Below are 27,210 nucleotides of genomic sequence, written 5' to 3'. Positions count from 1 at the left end.
GTAAATGCTGTGGGAAGGAATTTATTTATTTTTTTTAAAGATTTTATTTATTTGAGAGAGAGAGAATGAGAGACAGAGAGCATGAGAGGGAGGAGGGTCAGAGGGAGAAGCAGACTCCCTGCCGAGCAGGGAGCCCGATGCGGGACTCGATCCCGGGGCTCCAGGATCATGACCTGAGCCGAAGGCAGTCGCTTAACCAACTGAGCCACCCAGGCGCCCCGTGTGGGAAGAAATTTAGATATTATTCCAAGTGCAAAGTGAAACCACTGGAAGGTTCTACAGTAAGGAAGGACCTCAGCCCACCTAAAGAATGGGAACGAACCAGAAGGGAGACAGTGGTCGAGGTGGGAAGAGAAGGTGTGCTTGGACCAGGGCCAGCTTTTTAAATGCCAGCATCCCCCCCCGCCGCAGAAGAAGCCCCAATTATATTCCCAGTGGAGTTCACCAATATCCAGGTATATTTGATGTCCATCTTATGCGGCAGGCTCAAGGCAGGCCTCCTCTCAAGAATATGAGATCTTCCCTTGTGTTGGATTAGAAATAGAAATCATTACCAGGGACATGTTCAGCTACTGAATTACACAGGAAGCATGTGGCCAGTTGGGTGAAACCCCTAATTTGGGGAAGCCACAGCGTGTTACACAGCACGGTGGAATGGACAGAGCTTGGGGCTGCTGCTGAGACCTCTGGTAGACCTAGTTCCGCCCTAGCTAAGGACAGTCGGTTCAGCTATGAAGCCAGCAGGGCTGGGCATCCAGCGTTTCCAATCCTCATGGGGTTTTTTGGTTTACTTAGAAATCAATCCGTGACCTTGGCTGCAGCCAGAGAATTATTTCGCGGAAATTGCTAAACTTGGCTTCAGACCAGTTGCCAGTTTGGGAGATGTTTGTTCATTCATTGATTTTCTCATCTATTATGAACGTAAGAGGGCAGGGGAAGGAACCTATTGAACTCATAGAAACAGAGAGTGGAAGGGTGGTCAGCCAGGGCTGAAGGTTGGGGGAAAAGGGTCAACTTCCAATTAGAAGATGAACACGTTCTGGGGGATCTAATATTAGCACAGCATTGTGATTATAGAGAACACTTCTCAACTCTATACTTGGAAGTTGCCAAGAGAGTAGATCTTAAATGTTTTCACCACAAGAAGGAAATGGCAATTATAGGACATATGATGGGTGTGTTAGCTAACACTACGGTAGTAATCATATTGTAATATATAAGTATATCATCAATCAACACATAGTACCGCTTAAAGTCACACAGTGCTCTGTGTCAATTACACGTAATGAAGCGATAACAAAGGGTGCCTACTGAAAGCTACAACTTTCCATGCCTCTGGATTCTATTCTAGGAATGCTAAGTACCCATACCATTGTTCTAATCAAGATGCACACACTCTTTCACATTCTCCTTTTATTCCTTTTCACTTTGGGTGATGTCATCATCATAATCGAGGGAAACATTTCGTGAGTGTCTCCTATATGCTGGGCACTGTTCTGGGTGCTTTTCATGCCGGAACTCATTAGCTCCTGATGCATCTTCCCTGGATGGATACCGTTATTATTCCCATGTCCAGATGAGAAGACTAAATGCATGTCCGCACATAGGACACACACCCGCATGGTCCATCCCCCCGACCTGTCACTTTACCTCAGTCTTTTGTGTTAAGGTGCCCCAGTCTCTTTAAAGATACGTAAGCTGTTTCATTTCTTTGTTGTGAAAAATTTTGTAATTGTCTCTTTTGGAGCAAGGGGAAAGGAGCAGGTGTGATGTCCTTGGGATGTAGTTCCCAAAGTGGAATCAGTAAGTCCAGAGGGATGAACTTGAGTAGCATGGGCAACATGCTGCTGGTTTTCTCCTCCGCAAGGGCTGAGCAGGTTCGTGATGCCACCAGCAATGCACGTGTGTCGTTCCCCACGTCCCTGCTGAGTTTGGTCTCTCTCGTTCTCCTGTGTCACGGCTAGACGTGGTCCACGGGGCTTTCGGTGCCATAGCAGCCTTGTACAGTACGCAAAATGTATTAATTTTTCCAGAATCCTAGGAAGTAAGCTACCAGACTGATGGTATTAGCCCCTCCTGTAGACAAGTCCATGGAATTATAGAGAAATCAAGGAGCTCTTTGGGCCAAGGGTAAATAAAAAAGGGAAAACCAGATTTCCTGTGACTTTAGGAATATCGGGTTTACGATGGATATAAGAGGACAGAAGAAGCCTCCCATTTTGAAGACATACCATGTGTCTATATAGTAGATTATCATTTCGCACACATAATCCTGTAAGGAAAATGTGAGCCACACCGCTAGCAGGAGTCACGGCTAGTCCCGCCAGTTTCCGAGCCTGTGTTCTTTCTATCATGACAGGATACATGAAATTCACATCAAATTTGCATTAATAAGATTTCATCTTACAATATACTTGACCTAAGGCAGATCTGGGAGGAGAGAGGGGGAAGGGCGACGTGCGTAGAAAGGAGTGAGGTTGTGCAGACTCGTCTGGGCATGCTGGGAGCAGAATGCAAGCGCCTCCCGTGTGGGTGTGGAGAGCACATCCCAGCTCCCGTGCATCTCGTCTGAAGGGGAACTCGTTTCACACTCAGGGTTCCCACCCACTGAATTCAGCTCCGTCCTTAGATTTCAGGGCCCCTGCCTCCAGACCTCAGCCCATTGCCGCCAGCCTCAGCTTTTCCACTTGCTGACACTCCCAGGTGAGGACAGGAGGCTGGCTGAGGCTTCCCCTGCCCATTCTGCTCAGGGAAATAATAATCACAGTTACCTGCATTGGCCAGGTTCTCCGTGTGCAACTGGGATGAGCAGTTCACAGGTGTTAGTTCCATTGGCCTACATAATAGCCCATTGACCCACTTTACAGATAAGGAAACTGAGAAAGAGGTCACGTTACCTACCCAAGGTCACACCACTAGGAAGTGGATCCTGAGAATAATTTCCAAGATTCTCATTTAAATAATTGAGTGGATAATAGTGCCCCTGGCTAAAATTAGGCCTCCAGAGACAGCAAGTGGGTTAGGGAAGAGCAAGAGAAATAATGACTTTGACCTGCTTATAGAGGAGCCCCGGATCAATGTCAAGGTCTTTGTATGTGCATCTGAAGAGACCTGGATGCTGGAGACAAAGACGTGGGAGACGTTTGCAGTGGTTGTAGTAGAAGCGACCTCCCTGGAAAACATGTCCAGTGAGAGAACAAGCTTCCCAGGAAAACACACCAGGATTTAAAGGATTGGCTCAGGAAGAACTGACAAAAGACTGTGTCCAGGATGGAGCAGCAGATAGGTAAAAAGAGAGGAGATAGGAGAGTTTAAAATCAACTGAGAAAGAAGGGAGTGAGGGACAAAGCCCGGCCTCACACCAAGGAGATGATGTCATGTCGGCCCCGCATCTGTTGGGTTGACAACTGACCGATGGCCGTCTTAGAAAGAGCCAGCCAGTGAATGATGGAGTTAGCAACTAGATGTAGTAGATTAGATGGTGAAGAGATTTGACAAATGAGTGTAGATTCCATAAAGAAGTTTGGTGGCGAAAGATACTTTGTAAAACCAGTGATCAGCATTCAGCTCTAACAGATGGTATGTTAGACTCAGGCCTCTTGTTCACGCGGAAGGTCCGCAAGGTGCCCTGTTGCTCTCACCGTGTGAAGGAGAAAAGGGGAGGGGCGCCTGGGTGGTTCAGTCGTTAAGCGTCTACCTTCGGCTCAGGTCATGATCCCAGGGTCCTGGGATCGAGCCCCACATCAGGCTCCCTGCTCTGCGGGAAGCCTGCTTCTCCCTCTCCCACTCCCCCTGCTTGTGTTCCCCCTCTCGCTGTGTCTCTGTCAAATAAATAAAATCTTAAAAAAAAAAAAGGGATATAGAAGAAATATGTGCCTTTCTTTGGCTGAAGAATAGCAGAACAGTTCTTAATACCAAATGGGAGGTAGCTAGTGAGCCCTGTGTAATTTTCCTTGGAGAAATACCTCGATGGTCTCATTTGTGGTGCACCTGATGTCGTATGGTGTCGGTGCGTGCGTGTGTGCGAGCATACATGTGTGTTGGCGTGCACGTCCGCGTGTGTCTCTGCCTGTGGGCGTGAAGCGATGCTAAAGTGGCCTGACTGATTCTGAAAGGAAAACTTCCAATTCATTGTGACCGCCTTCGGAATCCTTGATCTCGAAGGTGCTTGTTAATTTTGACATGCTGCAGTTACTGGGAATGTTACTGGATGTTCTCTTACCGAAGACCTTCACAGTTGGAGAATATTCTTTGAGACCATTGCAGAGATGGCAAATCTTGCTCTTCTGGGGGTGATTTCGAATTCAGGGGAAACAGCCAAAACGTTGGTCAGAGTCGTGCCCTGTGATGATAGGAGTGGCCAATTAGCTCGTACAAATAACAAACAGCTCTTTGTCTGCCCTGCTGGGGTCCCTTTCGAAATCCTTAAAATGCTTTCGGTTCTGTTCTCCTGACTGCCCCATGGGGGCCGTGAGAGGGCTGGGAAGCTGGTTCTCGGAGGGTGAGGAACTTGGTGTATCATCGGCGCCCATCGACATTGCTGGGAGCCAGCAAGAGGACAGCTGTGAGCACTCCCTGGCTCGCGGGCATGCCAGCTAGCCCCTGGCAGCAGGTCCACTGAGGCTGGCTGGGCTGTGTGCGCAGGGGAAGGATTTCCCTGGGTGCTGAGCCCAGATGGAAAGAGAGGCCACTGTGCGTCTCCACTTCAGAGTGTGCAAAGCAGCCACGGGGTTCAGTCCTGGAAGGCCTGCCCACCCTATTGCAAACCTTCCACTTTGTCCTTTACAGAAAAGAGAGCTAACCAGAAGAGGGTGTGTGCTTGTGTGTGTGTAATATAAATTCAGAGTCTACTCTGGAGGCCTCTTCCAGAGAACTCCATTGTCGTATAAAGACAGCGGCACTTCCTTTTGATACCTGTACCTTGCCGATCCTGTAAGTGCTGCTTGGGATCTTTTGGAGGCATTTTCTGAAGCATACTGGGTCAAATCAGGCCCTTCTCGGATGGACTTAGGAAATCCATGAGGCTTGCTTAAGTTGGACCCAAGGAGCACAAGTTTATGGCAGCTAGAAAACTATTTAGGAAGAGTTTCTTTCTGCTGCCTTTTTTGATTCCTCTCCTAGAGAGTTTTTGAACCATGCTTGATTTTCTCACTAAAGGAGATGTGAACAGAAGTCCTGCTTCCTTTGGTCTGAAAACCCAAAGGGATTCATGAGAGTACCCCATTCTTATTACTTTCCCCTCGGTGACTGGGCTGAATCTGCCCAGAACTAAGTGCATGTTCTCCGGATACATCGCCTGCAGGAAGTTGTCATGGAAGCACCCTGTGTTAGGTCCCAGACTTAAAGAATTTATTTTTCTATTATAAAATTACAGATATTCGAAGTGCAGATTTAACAATGCAAAAAGTAGTAATATAAACATATAAAACTTGGGGTGCTTGGGTGGCTTAATCAGTTGGGCAACCAACTTTTGATCTTAGCTCATATCTCGATCTCATGATCATGAGTTCAAGCCCTGCAATGGGCTCCATGCCCAGTGTGGAGCCTACTTGAAGAAAAGAAAAAAAAAAAAAAAATATATATATATATATATATATATATGACTCATGAAATACCACCAGCTAGAAAGAATGCTAACACTTTGTTATATATACATCTAATCTTTTCTCTGTGCAAACTTGGATAGATAGATAGATTAGATAGATAGATAGATAGATAGATAGATAGATAGATAGATAGATGATAGATAGAAGTTAGCTTCCTTAATGTGGCATACTGCTCTGTGTTCTGCCTTCCACAACATGACATTTACAGACTGCATACTATAACCTTGCATGAATGTTCCATAATTTAAACCCAATTCTTTTTCTTTTCTTTTTTTTTTTTTTTGGCTATTTAGAGGACCAACATAATTAAAAATCTTTTTTCATACTGAAGGAGTTACCAGTAATCTGGATCGGGATGGGACTCAGAGCTTACACTTTCTGGGACACTTAGGTTCTTGGCTACTCTTTTCTCCTAGGAACGCTCCATGTTTCTGGAGGCAAGACTGTCGGCGCCCTGGATTCCTCGGGGCCACCCAGCCAGCCCCTGCCTGCCAGCACCTCGGCTATACACATAAGCCTGCTCGACATGAGGCGGAGTGTGGCCGAACTCAGGCTCCAGCTCCAGCAGATGCGACAGCTCCAGGTACCCACCGAGTTCCGTGTGGACGATGTCCTTTGTCTTAGCTCCCCAGAGTCTGCTTTCTCCCCCCTGTTCACCTCCGCCAACATCCCTAGCCCCTCAGCACCTTCCTGGGGTTCTGTCTACCCTTCGTTCCTAAGGGAAAACTGAAGACCTAAAGAGGAGCCCCATAAAGGCATGGTTTCCTCTCTCACGTACATAAAATTGGTCTAGAGCCTTCCACCACAACTTGAGTCGATCTGTAACCACTTCTTGAAGCTAGGCATGCTTTTACAAATGAAAAAACCATTACACATCTGTTTTTTTGGAGGAGAGCTGGAAAGGGAGGAGCCTGTGGAGCATTCCAGTAGCCGGTTAAGACTTCCTGCTTACAAGTGTTTTGGCTCCTTGTCCTCCTCAGTGAGTGTGCGTGAAGGTGTGACAGGCAGCTATGCTGTTTTTGCAAGGAACTATGATGTATTTAGAAATAGGAGTTTAGACTAGAAGATGAATTCATAAGGAAAAGAAGCCATCGTGGAAGATTTGTTGAGAAACACATCTGCATTTTATCTGGAGAGTGTGTTGCATAATATTTTCCTTGCTTTTTCCATTGTTGGGGAATATATGAACTGCATGGGAATCAAAAGGGAGGTTTTGAAAATGACCTTTTGTGTCACCAGTCTTGGTGAATCCATCCCATCAGTCTGATGAAGCAGAAAAATGGATCACGTGGTTCTGGGTATAAGGAGCTGGGGCTATGCATTTCTTTATGAGATCGCTTTATGAGACCTTTATGAGATGCTTCCTGTGTCAGCCTCATGCCCCCTACCTTTGGGGCAGGTTGACCATCAAGGATGTAGTGCTGGCCTAGTCTATACCTGGGCATCTTCCTGACTTCAGGAAGCTCATCATCTAAACAGCATGGCGTCCTCGGCTCCCTTACGGGAACTGGTAAGGGAGGTGCAGCATGGAAAGGGCTTCCTGCCACAGTTTCTCTCTCCCTTCCGCTCACTCATGGCCTGAGCCCTACATTTTTCACCACCTAATGAAAGCTAAGATGGTGATTTCCTCTTGCCCTCTACGTACCAGAGAACAAACAGAAAGGCAGCAGCTTGAGGGCCCTGCCCTGGGGCCCAACCATGGATTGTGAGGGTCGTCAGAACACACCACACTGCTCAGGGCTCAGGTCCGCAAAGGCTACTGTCTCCCAGGCCACGTCCCAGCTACTTTAGACATCCCATGCAAAGCCATTTCAGTGCTCTTCTGAATCGCGTCATCTCTGACGTTCCCCATCCTTAGCCATTTGCTTCTCCCGGCTTTGCATTTTCAAAGATCCTCTGCAGTGAAGGGAAGCGTACAGATCGGGCTGAGGGTGTGCGCCAGGGTGACAAAGTCCAATGCCCACAGTGTCCAGGCAGCAACTTAACAAGTGAAGGAGGGACAATGGCAGGTTGGCCTTTCTCAAGGACAGTCACCGGTTGGCTCCAGCCAGTTCACAACCCGACAGCATTGGAGCTCAGGGTTTTTCTGGACATAGAGGTTTTATATGAAATTTTTGTATTCTTTCTAAGAAATGTTGGGAAGTAATTTAAAAACCAATGATTTAGTACCCTGCAGGTCAAACGACAAATGTGCTGGCCAGAATGGGTCTGCCGGGTCCCAGGTTCTTCCCTGGGACTTTTGGAGGGTAAGCCCCTTCTCACGCTGCTCCTGCCCATTAGTGCCACCTGCTGGCCATTTGGAAATCATCGCTCCTCACTGGACCCTCGTGAGAAAAAGGATTCCTAAATCTCCTTTGTGCTTTCCAAAGTGAGCAGGTGTTGGTATGGGGGGGAGAGGTGGAATTGATTTAGCCTAAGTACCAGGCTTCCTTTGAAGTGTGGCACATTCGATACGGAGGCTGATGTGTGTGGCCGTAGCAGCACCCTGGCATTTGGTTTTCTGGCCGGCGAGGGGGTCGGGGAGGTTCCCCACAACCCACCACCCTGGGCAAACCTTGAACTGTGGTGGCTCGGTTTCAGAATCATCGCTCCTCAAGCAGTGCGGGTCCTTCGGTCAAGGTCTGAGAATGCTATCTTAACCACACAGGTTCCTTTATTGCCCCAGGATTGCTCAGCCTCTCGCACTCTGGGGGTATAAAGAACAAAGCCAATGTGCTCTTGAGCTTTGAAGTTCATGCAGTTCTAAAAGAGCAGAGGCATAGGGAAAGCTTAAACACTTTGTTTCCCAACTGGTGGTTGCTGTTTCTACCTTGGTCTTTGTATTTTCTGTGTCCCCATCAGCTTTCACGTCTGGCAGTCCTCTGTCTTTTCAGTCAGGGGAGTCTATCTATTTAAGACAAAAACAGTGTGGAATAATTAAGCCATCTCAGCACCAGTTCTCCTTCGGCATATGTGTTATACACTGAAAAAGAAGTGCAACTCCAAAGTGATTATAAGTCCAATAATGGAACTATCATTAGAGATATACGAAACTTCGTGGAAGAGTCTCCAAAGAACAAAAACTGAATTAGAAATTCAAATGTTCTTTGAACTGTGTTATAAAATAGTGAAACTGAATGAAATCTTTTGTGCTTGGCAGCCAGCTCCAGTAATTAGATAATTAAATCACTGGAAAATCCTAGACTGTAGAGCATATCCTATTTGAACATTTTATTTTCAGAATTGATGGATTATTCTCAGGAATAGAAATTTGATGAGGACACAGTGGGATTGGTAGTTTATAGGGCAAAAAGAATGTCAAGGGAGGCAAAAGGAGCCTAAGCAGAAGATGAAGACCACTAAAACTCTCTTCATGTAATTCCCTGCTCTCCAATTTCATATGAATTATTGGTCTAAGAGAATGGTACTCAATCTTGGCTACCTATTAGAATCACCTGAGGCCTTTAACAAAAATATTGGTACCTGAGCACCACTGCTAGAGTTTAACTTCACTGTTGTGAACCAGAGGCCAGGCACTGGTGATTCTAGAATGTTCTGGGATAAGAACTGTTGCTCGTGGGTATTATGAATGCTCAGTCCTTTGAGATGCCTCTTAGAAATATTGAGATCTCAGCTATCACAAGGGTGAAGCAGAAACAGATGGGGTACCCACCACCCTGTAAGCATGAAAGACACACCTGATGACATCAAAACCCTGACTTCAAATGATGGACCCCATTCCCAGTGGCTAAGAGAATGTGTTCTCTCCTTAGTTATAATAGATACAAGAGCTATATAGAACTTCCATATTGTCATGTTCCCATTCTAAGGTAAAAGTTGGGTCAGCACTTAGCTGGCAACAATGGACAAGGGACAGGTGAAGGTCTTGTACCTAATAATTGTTTCTTTCAAAAGATGATTATCTTTATCCATTACCTTTTCTTGTGTGATTTAGAAAAAGCTTACTTTTCCTAAATGATGAGCTACATCTTTTTTTTCCAAAATGCCACAGTACTTGGATTTTCCCAAAGTAATTCCATATCCACCAAAGTGATTGCAGTTCTGTCCCTCATGTGGGCTGAGGGGAGAGATAAGCTTCTAGAAGATGTGATAGAAGTTCTGTGAGGGCCAGATGAGACTTGGCCTAAAGAGAGAATGGATATATCCTACTTCTCTAATTCCCACAGTTTTTTTTTTCCCTTGGTTCCTATTTCCTTATTCTGCCTCCTGATAAATAAAAAAAAAAAGGGGGGGGTTATTCTGGACTTAGCGTTCTATTTTTAAGACTACTGAGAATTTACTATGCTTTCCTAAGAGAGGAAGGAGGTAAAATATCAACATAAAAAAGAAACATAACAGTACACGGAGACCTCGTATTTGAAATGATATGATTCAATACAGTTATCCTAAGGTGTCTTTTTAAATAAGATAGTGCCTCATAAAAATGTGCCAGAGTCTCATTTATCTTCTGACATCCAAAAAAGATGATCATGGGACTGTGTATCCCTGAGAAAAGCACGCTAGGGTTTGGCCTGTGCTGACCAGATCTATTTTTGCCTACTGGGCAGAAATAATTAATGGGACTAATTCAGTGCCATACAATTCACCAAGCCCTAGATAGACCTTCACACAGAGGCTGTCTAAGATGGGGAGTCATCTCTCAGATAACATGTGGTTGTGACCAAGTATCTTATACATTGTTCCCTGCAGCCCAGGAAACTTAACCAGGTAGTCAGGAGTCATTCTGGGGTCTGGCTATCATCATGAAACTTCCTGATTTATGGTACAACTACTGTTCAGTGTCACTGCTGGACAGAAGATCAGTCCCACTATATGACACTGTTATAGTCTTAGGTTTTACCTAAGAAATCTTAGGTTTTACCTAAGAAATCAGGATTTAGTATGTGAGGTACATGTCCATTTTGAGGTGGGTGGAATTAGTTTTAGGTAGTTTCCTAGTCTCTGGACATTGATAGGGATAAGTTATTTAATTAAATATTTATATGGCCAAGAACATTGTTCCTGAGTATTTTTATAAAAATGTCAAGGCATAGCATTTATAATAAATTAATGTTTCCTGAATGAGAGGGTAACTGTAACTATACTTAGCTTCCCACTGTTGACAACTAGAAAACTGAAAAATAAATATATATATTAAATAACTATTTCCAGGCATTGGATAACAGACAACACAGGATTGTAATCCTTGGGAGACTAGAAGCAAAGAAAGTGAAACCTACACTTGACTCAGCTTTCTGCCTGGGGGCACTTTCGGATCATGATGTAGAAAGGAATGACCAGGCAGAGCACTGACAGCCTAATTGAGAAGACAAGATCAAACTTTAGAGAGCTGAAACAGCTAGAATTTGTGGAATAGAATACCAAATAAGAGGAAGCTCTGCAGAGAAAAGACTATATAAATCTGTGGTCTGTCATTGGATAATAAGCGTGTGTAGTGAGAAAGACCACCGAGCCAGGCAAAAACAGAGTGGGAGGCTCTAAGCTAAAAAATCCCCAGAGCTCACACAGGGCTGGAAGATGTTCATACTTTGACAGGCAAGAGTCAAGAGGCTTCACTGGTCACCTGGGGCATTTAATAGAGATCAGAGAAGAACCATGTTCCAGTCTTGGGACTAAACTAGTCCCAGAGTAAAGACTACCCTAGATTCACCCTAACAAAGCTTAAAACCAAGTCCCTAAAGACCAAAAATGATCCACAAGTAACTGAACCATCTGCCAGAGCAACTCCATCAGTAAAGGAAAACAAAATCTAGAACTGCCTGTCCAGCACTCAATCAAAAATTACTAGACATGTGATCCATAATCTTAAGAAAAATCAGTTGATGGAAAGCAACCACTAATGGCAGGGCTAACAAGAACAGCGCAAGGACTTTAAAGCAGCTATAATAATTATTCTCAAGGATTTAAAGAAAAACATGAACACAATGAGACAAGAAAAGGAAAGATACAAAAAAAATCTAAGTGTAACTTTCAAGGGCTGAAAAACACAGTATCTGAATGGACTTAATAGAAGATTTATTACTGTCAAAACAAAATCAGTCAATTTGAAAACATAGCAATAGAAACTGTTCACACTGAAGTATAAAGAAAAAAAGACTGGAGAAAAATGAATCAAAACCTAATGATTTGTGGAACAATGTTTAAATGGTCCAGGGAAAAGAGAAAAACATTAGAAGAAATAGTGGCTAGAATTTTTCTAAATGTGATGAAAGCTGTAAATCCACAGACCAAAAAAGTTCAACAAACCACCAGGGGGGAAGAAAAGGAATTAATAGAAAAATTTTAAAGGCAGCCAGAGGTGGGGAGGAAAAAGACACCTTACTTATAGAGAAATATAAGTAAGAATTAACACCCACTTCTCCTGAAAGACAAAAGTTAAGTCTGGAAACAATGGAATGACATCTCTATAGTATTGAAAGGAAAAAAAAAAAAAAACTCCAGAAAATACAGGACACTTCCCAACTGGTTTTATGAATCCAGCATTACCCTAAGAGCAAAACCAGTCAAAGATTTATTATAAGAAAAGAAAACATAGACCGATACCCCCCATGAAAATATACATCCCCCATGAAATTATACATTACCAAAATATTAGCAATTGAATCCAGGAGTATATAAACAGGATAATATATTATCCTGGTTTTTATCCCAGGTATGCAAGATTGTTTTAATATGAGAAAAAAAAAAAGAATCAATGTATTTAACCCTGTTAATGGGAAAAAAAATCCTATCATTTCAATAAATACAGAAAAAAATGTGACAAAATTCAGTGCTGATGATAAAAATATTCAGCACTCTAGTAGAAGGACACTTCCTTAACCTGATAAAGGAAGTCTGAAAAACCTACAGAAAACATAGCTAATGGTGAAACACTACACACATTTCCCATAAAATCAGAAATAAGAATAAGGAAGGCTGCTCTCACTTCTATTGAATACTGTATAGAAGATCCTAGCCAGAGCAATAAGGCTCGAAAAAGAAAGTAGGAAAGTAAAATTGGCTTTACTCACAAATGACATGGTTGTGTATATATAGAATCAAGAAGACTACAAAAATTGCTACCAGAAATAAGTGAATTAAAGCAAGATCACCAGAATCAAGTCAGTATGCAAACATATAAAAATGTTAGTACATACAATATAAATCCATGTAGTTGATTTATCCACACAATGGAACACCATGCCGCATTAACAAAAATGAACTACTAAAACACTCAACAACACACTGGATCTCAAAAACTATATACTGAAGGGAGAAGCCACACCCACAAGACTACATATTGTGTCATTTCATGTATATGTCCGTGGAGAAGAAGAAGAACTAATCTTTAGGGACAGAAAATAAATTGGTGGTTTGTTGGGGCTGGGGGCTGTGGGGGACTGGTTGCCAAGGGTCATGAAGGCGTTTTCTAGGGTGATCAAAAAAAATGCTGTCTGTCTTCTTTGTGTAGTGGTTACATTGGTCTATACATTTGTCAAAATTCACTGATGTGTATACCAAATGGGTATATTTGATTGTAAACTCTCAAATATAGGGGTTTTTAAGTTAATTGACATGTAGGTATCATTGCTAAGCAAAAATACATGTGATAATATGAACTGCTAATGACTAATTTATTTGAAGCACTTAGAGATGTGGATCTGCATCTTGCCTTCAGCTTGGCATTTCACACAGTGCCGGATGAACAGGGACGTCCTGAGTCCTGGGGACAGTGTCCAGAACACCAGGCAGGAGGGTGGGGGCTAGAGGAAAATAGAAGGAGAACCTGTGCGTACGCTTATTCCTTCACGATTAACTCATCATTGCCTGTGGGGCCGGCACTGTGCTGTTCCCTCCAGCTAGCTCTGGTGAGCCCCTCTTTCTGGAAGGAGGATCATGTAACCCAGAATGCTAGGCACACCTCCTCTTCAAGTGGAATAGTTTGAATGCAATCTGCCATGTTACCAGTCCAATAACTCGAATATTACATACAGTTGTGTTCTTCTGCTGTGTCTGTAGGCTTATGAGTAAGGTTCGATTGAGATTCATGTGTACAGCCAATATGTGTTCGGTACCTACTGTGGGCCAGAAACTGGGCTTGTGGCTGGGAATAAAACAGACACGTCCCTGCCTTGTGAGAGGAGCAACTTGGGGTGCTGGAAAAATTTCCAGGTTGAATTCAAAACACTCGGTTCTTACCCTGATTTTACCCTTAATTACCGAGGGACCCAGAACAAGTCACGTAACCTCTCGGGACTTCACTTTGCCCATCTTCCAGATTCCAATTTTAAGAATTTTAAATATCCCAGTAATAATTTCCAGCGTAATAGCCACTGTAAATACCCACTGCTAACGGGACCATAACTTTTTTGGAGCTTGTCTGTGAGATTTGGCGGGAGGGTTCGGGACAGAGAGCTGTGTACAGAGCTCATGGCATGGTGACATCATCTATCCACTGGAGAGTCCTTTTCTTAGGCCGTAATGCTTACCCTTTGTGGCACATCAGAATCATCTGAGAATTTGAAAGAATTCCCCATGCCCAGGCTGCACAGTAGACCAATTAAATCAGAATCTCTCAGGGGGATAGGACCCAGGTGTCAGTCACTTTTCAGCACACTTAATCATCTACTTATTTATTCCATGCATACCTGTGACCCCGCATCCCCCCACCTCTTCGAAGGAAATAGCTCCGTGGGATTTGACCCATGGCACTGAATTTAAGCGTGTCATTTTGGTAGCTGTCAATGTTGCTGTCAGAGCAGGGCAGGAGTGAGAGCTGAGTCCAAGGCATATCTGAGCCCATGGGTCAGCCCTTACGTCTACCATCGAGGAAGGAATTTCTTCTTTGTTCATTATTATCAGCATTAGTGCCTAATTCATGCATTTATCAATATTTATCAAGTACCTGCTGTGAGCGGCCCTGGGTCCTGGAGGCTCTGTGGAGAGCAAAAATTAACAACATGGAGGAAACTGCAGGTGCAAAGTCCCTGTGGCAGAAAGGAGCCTAGCCAGTCAGAAGGACAGAAAGGACGATGGTGTGGCTAGACCAGGGATTGCCGGCTACCTGTAACGTGCGGACACGGGTGATGTGGGAAAGGGCCAGACTTCCCTGTGCTTCGTAGGCAGAGCTGCAGCTGCAGAGAGCAAGGGAGGGACTCGCCCTCCGTGCATTGTTTCCATACGTGGTGACTTTCTGCAGTATCCTGGCTGTTTTTAAGACCACAATAAAAAGACATTATTAGCAAAAGCACTGAGGGCATAATTATGAGTCATTCAGAGGAGTAACCCAAGAGTGGCACATTTTTATTTGGTTCCCTCCCAGACAAAACTGCAGGCCCCACCCCCGGGGCCAGGTTTGTGCCAGACGCTGTGATAAGCACTTTATTTCCTCACTGAATCTCCATTACTGGCCTATGAGATATGAACGATGATTGCCCCTTCTTATGGATAGACACAGAGAGATTAATAAGTTGCCCGCAGTCACATGGCTACTAAGGGGTAAAACTGGAAACTGAACGCAGGCAATCTCTTTCTGGATGGCCAGGTAATCAGTACAGAGCTGGTGCTGGAACAGGATGGTGGCTCTGCTTGTTGCTCGTGTTGAAATGTTTTATCTTTATTCAGCAAAACCGGATGACATGATGAAGTGTTGAGTTGAGGGTAGCATGAGCATGGTCAGATGGCATTTGCACAAATAATGAACAACTGACAAAGACGTCACTCCCAGGAGGTGATATATGATAGTTGTCCAACAGTCCATGAAACCAGAAAACAAAACAAAACAAACCAATAACAGCTAATTGAAATTTCAGGGAAACTTTAGGTAGAATATAATAGGTATAATGTAACTACTATCTTTGAGGCTGACTGAATAAATTCACTTGATGGATATGCTATCAGAAAACTGTCCTGCCCCAGAGAAATACTTAATAACAGGACTTAGAAACAGGATTCAGGTATTTGACTAGATTCTTGTGAAGCCAGATGCAAACCACAGATCGTATACTCTCTGGGGTAAGAAACAAGAGTGCTCTGGAAACTATATGGAAAATTATATGGATATTGTGATACTATGCATGCAAGCAGCCTACATAAAATCCAGGGAAAGATAGTAAATTGCCAAGAGCCTTGAGCTCATCTGGAATCATTATCATTGCAACCATCAACATCAAGTACTATGTTTTAGTGGCCTGTGGTTACATGATATTGGGTATATGGACCTGTATAAACAAGACAGACACAGATTCTCTTTTAGCTGATACACTGAAATAGTCCAGAGCCAAATCTACATTTGTTGAGTACCTATTCTATATCAAGCAGTATCTCCTTTAATCCTCAGACTAGCTCTGGTAAGGGAGGTGAATCCTCATCCTTAAAGATAAAGAAATGGAGACCAAGTGAGGCTAAGTAACATGCCAAAGTCTCATAGTAGCCAGGGTTTGGGTTTGATCCAAAGTGGAACCACAAAAGACCCTGAATAGCCCAAAGCAATCTGGAGAAAGAACAAGGCTAGAAGCATCACACTCCCTGACTTAAAAATATATTGCAAAGCTATAATAATCAACATAGAATGGTATTGGCATAAATACAGACACAGAGATCAATGGGACAGAATACAGAGCCCAGAAAAATGGTCCCACATATATATGGTCAATTAATTCATGATAAAGGAGCCAAGAATATACAATGAAGAAAGAACAGTCTCTTCAATAAATGGTGCTGGGAAGACTGAACAGCCTCATGCAAAAGAATGACACTGGACCACCGTCTTACACCAAACAGAAAAATTAACTCTAAAATGGATTTAAGACTGTAACGTAAGACCTGAAACTATGAAATTCCTAGAAAAACACATAGGCGGTAAGCTCCTTGACATAGGTCTTGACAATGAATTTTTGAAGCTAACACCAAATGTAAAAGCAACAACAAAAAAAATGGGACTACATCAAAGTAAACAGCTTCTACACAGCAAAGGCGACCACCAACAAAATGAAAAGGCAACCTACTGAATGGGACAAAATATTTGCAAATCATGTATCTAGTAAGAGGTTAGTATCCAGAGTATGTATAACTCAATACCAAAAAACCCAAACAATCCAGTTTTTAAAAATGGGTAGATCTAAATAGATATTTTTCCAAAGAAGACACAGATGACCAACAGCTACATGAAAAGATACTCAACTCTATTAATCATCTGGGAAATGCAAATGAGAACCACAATGAGATATCACCACACACCTGTCAGAATGGTTAGTATCAAAAAGACAACAAATAAAAAATGTTGGCGAGGATGTGGAGAAAAAGGAACCCTCATACACTGTTGGTGGGAGAGTAAATTGGTGTAGCCACTGTAAAAAACAATATGGAGGTTTCTCAAAATAAAAATAGAACTACCATATAACCCAGCAATTCCACTTCTGGGTATTTATCTAAAGAAAGCAAAGACAGTAACTCAGAAAGATATATGCACTCCCATGTTCATTGCTGCACTATTTACAGTGGCCAAAATATGGAAACAAAAGTGTCCATCAATGGGTGGATGGTCAATAATATTGTCATAATAGTGTACGTTGACTGCACTTACTTACTGTATTGAGCATTGAGTGTATAGAATTGTTGAATCACTGTGTTGTGCACCTGAAACTAATATAACATTGGATGTTTACTTCAATAATAAAAATTTAAAAATAAAAAAATTAGGTGTGTATATACCGTGGAATATTATTCAGCCATAAAAAAGGATGAAATCTTACCATTTGTGACAATATGGATGGACTGTGAAGGCATAATGCTAAGTGAAATGAGTCAAATTGAGAAAAACAAATACCATGTGACCTCTCTTATAGGTGGAATAAAAAAAAAACCCCATAGATACAGAGAACAGATTGGTGGTTGCCAGAGGAAGGGGTGTGAGAAATGGGTGAAGAGGGTCAAAGGTTTAAAAAAAAGCCTTGGGGGGCGCCTGGGTGGCTCAGTGGGCTAAGCGTCTGCCTTCAGCTCAGGTCATGATCCCAGGGTCCTGGGATCGAGCCCCACATCGGGCTCCCTGCTCCACGGGAGGCCTGCTTCTCCCTCTCCCACTCCCCCTGCTTGTGTTCCCTCTCTCGCTGTGTCTCTCTCTCTGTCAAATAAATAAATAAAATCTTTAAAAAAAAAAAAGCCTTGGAGATCTAAAAGACCAAGTAATAAGGGTATTTCAGTCACTATGATGGGAGGAGGCTAGAGTAGGCAGGAAGAAATATTTTGGTGCAGGGAGTACCTCTCCTAATGTTACAGATGTTCTTCTCCTAACACCGTAAACCATATTCCTAAAGGTTCCACTCTTGCAGCTGAAGTCTTGCACAAAGGAAGAGAAAGTGATGTTTCTAAGGTCACATGGGTTCAAGGAGGGAGGGTGGGTTGGGCCACTGGGTTTTGCATTATCACACGCTCAGTTCTGTGTCTCAGTTCGGGGCTTGCAAATGATTCCCAGGCACATCTACAGATCTACAAAACCATCAAAAACAAGTGGCTCCAAAGCTGGTGCTTTCAGCTGCTCCCTATAAAAACATGTCAATGAGAGTTTATGCTTGATGTCCATGAGGCATTGACCAGTGTCTAGAAAGGCTCCTATTTTTTTTTTTTTTTTTTGCAGACATAGACACGAACGTCTTGTTATCAGTTGGCATCCAAACCTCAGATGGCAGTTGAAGTAATGATATTATATACAATCGTCCCTTCCTTCCCTTTCTCGCTGAAATAAATACTCAGCTGCAGGGCTGTTTCCCCAGACCCGCCTCTGAAGACTCAGGCAGTCAGTTGTATACTCTGTCAGGCAGGCAGAGCCAATTGAGGTTGATTTCTTTTGTCCGACAGCTGCAGAACCAGGAGATGCTGAGGGCGATGATGAAGAAGGCTGAGCTGGAAATCAGTGGCAAAGTGATTGAAACGATGAAGAGGCTGGAGGACCCCGTACAGCGACAGCGCGTCCTGGTGGAACAAGAGAGACAGAAATACCTACACGAGGAGGAGAGGATCGTCAAGAAGCTATGGTGAGTGCCAGGCACCTGTTACGTGTTGCCGACGACGGGGCCCTTCCTCAATGGTGATCTCTCCTGCTCTCTTTATTGAGCACCCACTGTATACAAGTTAGAGTTCTGCCCATTCTGGGCATCCATGGACCCTTAGCGCCCCTCCATCCAGACCCAGAAAGTTTACCTGCGCTCGTCTCTTTAAAAGCCCGAGCACCATGCTCCTGTGTAGGGCTCAGCGACACATCAAATTGAAGGAAGTAAATGGCAAGACCCAATGGTAAATGGGAAGTCTGCCTTTAATCTCAGTAAATGAAAACTAATAGCCAGAATAACAGGGTTAAAATTATCTTCCTATTATTCAACTGTAGTTAGAAGCGCGAAAGAATAATTCAGAGGTAAAGTATGTCTGATCCAGGAACGAAAGATCCTTCCTTGAATGTTACCAATCTTCTGTGAGGTTCTTATTGAAAGCATCTATCAAGTCCCACTATTGAAATGAGCAGTTTAATTACTCCCCAGTCACTAGGGCAGGTCCATCTTTTATGGTAATATATGTTGTTATGCAATGAAGATTTATCATAGAATGATTTCACCTTCTAGTATCATGAATAGTAATTTTTCTGGGTTCTCCTGCTGTCAGTAATTCACTTCTTAAATCTCCCCAGTTGGGACTATAAAGAAGCAACGTTCACATTCTTCTCATGAGCAGAAGGTCCAGAAGTCTCCATGATGGAAAGTGTTATTTTCTATCACCTATTTGATACTTGAGCTTGTACCACCTCAGATGCCAACCCAGCATGTCTCGTTAAAAATAGAATGTTCCTCTCAGTAGCAGTCCACAGGGGGCAAAAATCAATTAGACTTCTTACTTTCCTGAAAAATGGAATGTGGCCACCGTTCACCGACATCTCAAAATCGCTTCCAAAATTTTATGTAGTTCGTGCATTTGTAGACAGCTGATCACCCACCGTGAGGCGATAAGGTCGTTTTGTCGGAAATGTTTTTGTGACAGCCCAGTTGTCTAAATCTCGGTGTTAAGATTCTTCTTGAAAACTTCTGTAAAATACATAGCCTTTTAAGAATATTTCATCAATTTTCCAATTAAATTATGAAAAAGGAAATTTTCTTCTTTTAAATATTGCGTTTCTTGAGGAGCCGAGGTGAGTCTTGTTTCTGGCCTAGAAAAAGCATCTTTAGTATGTCAATACTAGCCTGAGACTAGTAGCCCCGCCCAAGAGTGAGGTAGGAGGCAGAATGGGGAACGTCCAGTGGGGAGGACTCTGTGGGCAGGCCGCACACGGGTAAGACATGCACAGCACAGGGCAGACGAGGAGCTCCAATCTCACGAAGCCAAACCTATGAGTATGTGTATAGCACAAAACAGATGACTCCCAGGTGCCGGGTGAACCTACCCAAAGGAGAGATTCCTCTGGGCCCCAGGGATCAAGAAGATTTAACCTGAAATAAGTTATTTTTCATGTGCTCCCAGGCCCAGGGCGGGGCCATGTGTGTAGTGGGGTCTCAAATGGTTTGTTAAACTGAACCAGGATGGCCTGGAGGACAGGTGGGGTTCCATCAGTGGAGGCTGGCAGGGGTTGGGGGGCTCCCGGGCAGAGGGAGCCTGTGAACCAGCCCGTCTCAGGAGCAGGAAGGCGCAAAGTGTCCTTGGAGAATTGCAGATCATCCACTTTGGCAGGAGAGTGGGGTGCAATATGCTAGATCAGATCTCATTTCTGGGTAACGCCATTCCCGCTTGTTTGGTGACTGCCCATATCTGAGACCACACTCAGCCCGGCATGTCTGCTCGATGTCTGTGGGGCCTGTATTTACCGAGATTGGAAGATCATGTAACAGAAACCTGGATCCCTGGCTTTTCATGGAAGCTCCTGGGTCCAACCTAGATTCAGAACTTCTGTGGATGGAGCTTGAGAATATGCGTGTCACAAAGCTACAGGGGGAGACTCTGAAGTGTCTTCACATTTGACAGTTACTGCCGGCCTGATGAGGAGACCAGTGAGGTTTTTTGATCAAGGACATAGCAAAGTCAGAGCTCTATTTCAGAAAGGTCCCTCTGGGGATCACGTGCAGGACTGATGGAGGGGGAAACATCGGGGAAGCCATATTGGAAGTGCAGTAACAGTCCAGTCCAAAGTCAGTAAGGCCTGAATCATGGAGTAGAAATAGGAAAGGGAAGAGAAATTAAATGCAAAGGGATCAGAGTAGCGATTGAGAGCGGGTTACAAAAGACAGCCAGAAATTTCAACTCTGGGACATTAGGAAAACAATGATCTCCTCTCCCTCCCCTCCCTTCCCCTGCTCTTCCCTTACACACACACACACACACACACACACACACACACGAAAATAAGTTCCCTTGGGCGTCATGCTAGGTAGGGTAAGTTACTGGTGAGCCATTCAGATGGCAGAGAAATGAAATTTGGGTCTAGAACTGTGGAGAGAAATTGAATCAAGATCATTCCTCTTCCAATAATAGTCAGATGAAATATATTTCAACAAATTGATGCTTCCTTTTAACTAAGGTAGAAGAAAAAGCATCTTACACAAATAGAACAGATTTACATATAAACCACAGCATCCGTGAACATCTGGCATTCCTTTGAGCAGAGTTCACATCTCAAAAGTCATATTGATTATGTAACACTGAAAATTTGTTTTCAGCATTCGTTTTAGCTCGCTGATCTCAGTTACATTGTGAATGAACAAATTTGATCCAACTGCTTTCTAACATATCATAAGCATATGAACAGAAGTGACATTGTTGTATACAATAATATCAATACACTTTTGTATATATTCCTTGACCAACAAAGGAAAAGCTGTGACATTTAAGGGTCTCCTGTGTGCAGAGTTAGGAAATCCAAGAGGCACACTGTGTAGAAGAGATTAAAATAGAATTTTAGGCAGACTGACTTTGGGTCAGATGATAGCTCCTAGGAGTATTAATTGCAGCCTGGCAGGCTTTGGGGTTGTTAATGGAACCGTGATAACATTTGGGTCTTAGCTCTTCCCTCAAAACTTGGAAGGACTGGACTGCACACTAAAATATTTCAGTTTGGTGATGAAATGGAAAATAACTTTTCCACACAGAGGTGCCATTTTTAGAGCTCTTATGAGGGATGGCACACATTCTCTCCTCAGGGATGCGGTAGCTGTAGGAAATTGCTGTGGGTGGGTTCACAGAACACCAGCTACCTTTCCATAGTTCACAAATGTGGACGGGGAGCAGATGAGGCTTTCCCTTCTGGTTTTGAAGTTGTGTCATTTCTTCTGAAGGGATCACAGGCAGTTTGGGTCCATTTGCCATAACGGAATGAAAGACGTCACCAAAAAGCCCACTTCTGTACGGCGGATGAATTTGTTGTTTGCCCCATGGTCCTTGTGAAATATACATCTCATCCTGCCTGAATCCCTCCCGCAGTGGCTGTGCCATCCGTAACTCCCGTCTGCACGCCCACTTAGTGGGAAGGCTCTGGGCAGGCCATTTTGTTTTGCAGATCCACTGTGTCATCTTTCTCTGCTCCCCACCTGCTCTAAGCCCTGGCAGGTGGAATGCTGGTCACCTGCTGCCACCTAGTGGTTTTTCATCTCTCAACATCCTTTTCCTCCACCTTTAAGAGATGTTTTCTGTTGTCAGATTTACAGGCAAATTTAAGTGATACAAACGTGTTTAGGATGCAGTTATTAATGTGCCCAGGAGACAGGATATTGTCGGTTTGGTTGGTTGGTTGGTTGGTTGGTTGGTTGGTTTGGAAGACCTTCATTCAGTTCTGTTGGAGCTCTCGCAGTACCTTAGGGTGTGTGTGTGTGTATGTGTGTGTACGCGCATATGCGTGCACGTTTCTCTCACACCCTCTCTCTTACACACACATACACACCAGAAATCAGATCTGTGATCATCTAACCTCTGTAGCTTAGAGCAGAAAGTCAGTCCTTACTGATGAGATCTTCAGTGTAAGCCAGAGGTTCTTGACCAGGGGCAAGTTTGCTTTCCTCCCCTCCCCCCCCCCCGACGGACATGTCCCAATGTCTGGAGACATCCTTGTTTGTCACAGGCTCGGGGCAGGTGCTATTAGCGTCTGGTGGGTAGAGGGCCGGGGTGCTGCTGAACACCCTACAATGTACAGGACAGGCCCCTACAAGAAAGAATTATCCAGCCCCAAATATCAAGTTCCAAGTTTAGAAGGCCGATATAACCGGACCAGGACCCTTCCTTTTTCCCCGCTCCAGCGCGCACACTCCATCCCCTCTGTCACGTTACAAAGTGCATATACCCCTCCCTCAGTTGGCAGCAGCATCCCCACCGAAAAGAAAGAACGGGCCCTTTGTCAACTAGCCACCATCTTCCCTCTGGCCAACCTGGCCGTCCCCATGAACAGGGCCTGGGGAAACTTCCTTGCACCTGCCTTACACCTCAGCAGAATATTTAAGCCAAACCAAGCTACCCTCATGAGCTGCCATCTTAGCAGAAGGCCAGGGGAGGCTGGGATGAGCCCTTTGCTACTGCAGCTGTCCTTTCTGGGGACCTCGGTGTTCACTCCCATCTGCTGGTCTGCTTCTGCCCTCCCCCTCACAGTGAGCTGGAAGACTTTGTTGAAGACTTGAAGAAGGACTCTACATCAGCCAGCCGAGCGGTCACTCTAAAAGACGTGGAAGACGGGGCCTTCCTCCTGCGGCAAGTGGGAGAAGCTGTAGCTACCCTGAAAGGTGAGCCTCCTCCTTGAAGGGAGAAGTCTGAAGCCTGTCTCCTGGGGTGTTTAAAAATCTGTCCAGTAGTGAAGGATTCATTCATTTATGCATGTGTGCGTGCAAGTAGTCATCAGGCGCCTATGTGTGCCGAGCGCTGTTCTAGGCACTTGGGATGCATCACTGAACGAAATAGGCAAATATCCCTGTCTTCTTGGACCTTCTATTTTAGTGGGTGCTGGGAGACTTAGGATTAAACGATACTAATGACAGTTTTTCTCCACTGGGCTCTTTCAGTGTGCCAGGTGCCAAATTCATTACAAATGACCCTAAGGGATAGTTGCCTTTATCCCAAATATGCAGACAGGAAATGAGGTACAGAGGACCCCTGCCCTTGCCCGAGGTCACCTGGAACCCAGCTCTGTCTGACAGGTGTCTGCCTCCTGAAGATGTGTGTGGAGCATGGTGGCCAGTGAACCCCACGCCTCCAAGCCTATCCAGTGTGCATGCGGGGTGGGGGCTCCTCGTTCTGCTTCTTCTCCTACAACTCACCATCTGTTCTTGGCCTGCAGGAGAATTTCCAACCTTACAAAACAAGATGCGAGCCATCTTGCGCATAGAAGTGGAGGCCGTGCGGTTCCTGAAGGAGGAGCCCCACAGGCTGGACAGTCTCCTGCAGAGGGTGCGGAGCATGACCGACACCTTGACCATGTTGCGGAGGTAACCGGGCCTCCCCTGGGGGTGGGGAAATGTCCTGAGGAGAGACCGCGACTCCTTCCACCCCAAATATTCTTTTGCACTATGACTGGAGGTCCTGATTCTTCAACACAGGCTGGCTGCGATGGGCACAGCCTAGAGCTTAAGATTAGTAAACTTAGTAAACATTTCTTTAAAAAAAATCATTAGAAGGTGGTTCTTTTCAGGAACACTTTAAAGTTGAAGAATGGATCACAGTATTTTACTAGCCATCTTCACTTCAGAAGCACAGATGCCTTCAGTTAGAAGGAGAAATGCGCTCCGAAGTTCAAGAGGTGGCATCAGGGACGGGGTGCTGCCTAACTCGGGGGCGGGGGGGCGTGGCAGGTGGGAGGAGAGATTTAGAACTGGAAGTTCTAAATCTTCATGAAGATGACTGGTGGCAGTGAAGGAGAGGGCATGAGACAGGAAGGGGGGAACAGATCCTTGGGGATCTGTTTCACTGATCCAGCGTCGGTAAAAGAAACAGAAGTGAGTAGCAGAGGAAAGTCACTAAATGCAATGTCTTCTTTTCAAAACAAAAAAGAGAGAGAGAACATTTTAATAAGAAAACGAGGCACCGATTAAAGATTATCGGTCAAGTTTGACATTGTCTGACATATAACTACATTGATCCTAACAGTAACCCCCGAGGAAAGCATTAGGAAGCATTCTCATCCTCCTGCCCTCATTCTAATCATTATTACACTCTATAGCAAACTGTCTGAGGCTCAGAAAGGTAAGGTTCCCAACATCATAGCCAGAACATGGCAGGACTGATGACATTCAGGCACAGGTCTGGCTGACCCCAAAGCCGTGTCCTTTGAAATCGACAAATAGCATCAAATGACCCCAAAAAGCAGAGGAGGATGAGGACCAACCCAGCTGCTAGATTTGAAGTCACTGTTGACCTTGCAGAAAGGCGAGGTTGAGTCCAGGTGGGGAAGCCTGATCACACAAGGCTGAGCGACATGATGAGAAGGCACAAGGAATTAGAACACAGTTGCCCCTTGAACAACTCGGGTTTGAACTGCACGGGTCTGCTTGTGTAGGAATTTTTTTCGATAAATACAGGGCAGTACTCTAAATGTGTTTTCTTTTCCTTGTGATTTTCTTAATATTTTCTTTTCTCTCTTTATTGTAAGAATACAGTGATAACATACAAAATATATGTGAATCAACTGTTTATGATGTAGGTAAGGCTTCTCGTCAACAGTAGGCTATTCGCAGTTAAGATTTTTGGGGGCAACGAAAGTTCCACGTGGATTTTCAACTGTGTAGGGGGTCAGGACCCCTAAGCCCCACGCTTTTCAAGGCTCAGTTGTATGAACTGCCCTCCCCGGGGGTTCAGCAGTGCAAAGAGGAGAACGTGGAGGGCTCAGGAAGTTTTGGGGGTTGGAAGTGAGCCTCTCTGAGGGGCTGTCCAGCCAGGATTGGGTACAGGAGTTATTGTTAGAGTCCCATGTTCACTGTGCGCCACCACACAAATAGTGACAGGACGGCATCCGGCTGGGCAAGACCATGCTAGTGGAAAGCAAGACACAGACCATCTCGCGAGGGAAGGACTGAGAACACAGCTATCAGAGCCAGCTGGGAGGCAGCTGGAGGGCATTAGGAAGTTGCTATGGAAACCCCCAACCCTGAGCTGCAACTCTGGGTTTTTGAACATCTTAATTTTGCAAGAATAGCTTGCCTGGGTTTGGGATAACACAGCGTTCGAGTTCATGCCATAAAAATAAAATGCAAGCTACCCACTTTAAGAGTTAATGTTGCTGTGCCTGGTTTCTCCCAGACACGTCACTGACGGGCTCTTGAAAGGTACAGATGCGTCCCAGGCCGCTCAGTATGTGGCGATGGAGAAGGCCACGGCCGCCGAAGTCCTGAAGAACCAGGAGGAGGCACCCCATGCCTCAGGCCAGCCCCTCCCCGTGGCAGGAGTCCCCGGCGACATGAAGTCGGAAGTGGTGCCCTTGACCATTCACCACGCACAGAGCTCTCCTGTGCTCATCCAGCCCTCCCAGCTCTCGGCCGCCCTGCTGAACCCGGCTCACCACCTGCCTGCAGGGACCGGTCCCCACCCGGCCAGCCCTCCAGCCACCACTCAGGAAGGGACCTCCGCTCTGCCGTCCGCTCAGGCTCCGCAGTCCCCACAGACGCCCATGAACGGTTCCACCATGCAGAGCTTGTTCATCGAGGAAATCCACAGCGTGAGTGCCAAGAATAGGGCAGTGTCTATTGAGGTAGGGTCCTATTTCCCTTTCTCGTAGCCCCATAAAGGAATAACACCTGGTCCTTTCCCTTGAAGATTTATCGTCTGATTGTAAAGATAATATATATATGTGTATATGTATCAAAGATAGATTTTTGTCAAATATATATAAACATTTATCTCAAAGATAGCCCTATAAATGGGTTTCAGTGGCCAGATTAAGAGAAAGGTCATCGGATTTCAAGAAGGGTAGGAAGGTGAGGCCCCGCTATGCTGGGAAGTGTTTAACCACCGGCTCTCTGGGGGGGAAAACGCCCTGATTTGTAGAATTTGCCCATTTCTGTGGTGTAGTCTCCCATGATCACTGATTTTGAGTTACAGCAGGATGTCAGGGAACGTGCAGTTGGGGAGAAGTGTGAGTCAGCGCTCCCCAGCCAGCGCGTGCAGGCCCAGGCTTACCCTTGGTGCATGCAGGCCCGCAGAGGGTTTGCCAGTGGTCTCGGAAAATCAGTAGACTCTGGGTGAGCCGAGCAGGGTGGTGAGGGTGGGCTGGGGCAGAGGACAGCTGGAGCAAAGGGAGACACGAGGAAACCTGTGTAATGGGAACAAGACGGGGCAGAGGAACCTGGCAAGACAAGCTGCAGGGCAGTCTGAGATGCCTCAGGGTCATGGTGTGGGCATCCAGAAAAATGTTGCTGCTTGGACCGGTGATAAAAAATAGCATCTTGAGAAAATCACTCTGAAACAATGTACAGACTTGATTAAGGAGGTGGGTCTAGGATTAAGGGTGCGGGATAGGAAGTAGTTAGCCTAGTCTTGGGATGAAAGGCAGAGACTGTCAAAATGGAAAGAGAAAACTAGGCCTTAACGTCACAGAACAGAAAACAGGCCATGTTTTTAAAGATTCTTTTTATCTAAGAGCTGGTGTCCATGCCCGAGGAGCACAGCTTGCTTCCCCCTTCCT

The 27,210-nt window shown here is 44.9% G+C and overlaps 1 protein-coding gene across 1 annotated transcript in view; it reads left to right on the top strand.

Annotated features, from left to right (window-relative positions):
- KIAA1217 (KIAA1217 ortholog) overlaps positions 1-27,210 on the top strand; it is a 283,978-nt gene that overhangs the window by 238,223 nt on the left and 18,545 nt on the right. The window contains exons 7-13 of the mRNA XM_081818914.1: positions 2,998-3,188; positions 5,375-5,406; positions 5,998-6,189; positions 18,441-18,616; positions 23,193-23,323; positions 23,875-24,022; positions 25,830-26,277. Of these exons, the coding sequence (XP_081675040.1) occupies positions 2,998-3,188; positions 5,375-5,406; positions 5,998-6,189; positions 18,441-18,616; positions 23,193-23,323; positions 23,875-24,022; positions 25,830-26,277 (1,318 nt within the window). The remainder of the gene's footprint in view (positions 1-2,997; positions 3,189-5,374; positions 5,407-5,997; positions 6,190-18,440; positions 18,617-23,192; positions 23,324-23,874; positions 24,023-25,829; positions 26,278-27,210) is intronic.

Source organism: Leptonychotes weddellii, chromosome 5 (genome assembly GCF_054177405.1).
Source record: "Leptonychotes weddellii isolate Sample4059 chromosome 5, ASM5417740v2, whole genome shotgun sequence".
Classification (NCBI taxonomy): domain Eukaryota; kingdom Metazoa; phylum Chordata; class Mammalia; order Carnivora; family Phocidae; genus Leptonychotes; species Leptonychotes weddellii.
This window is presented reverse-complemented; position numbering and strand designations above follow the sequence as displayed.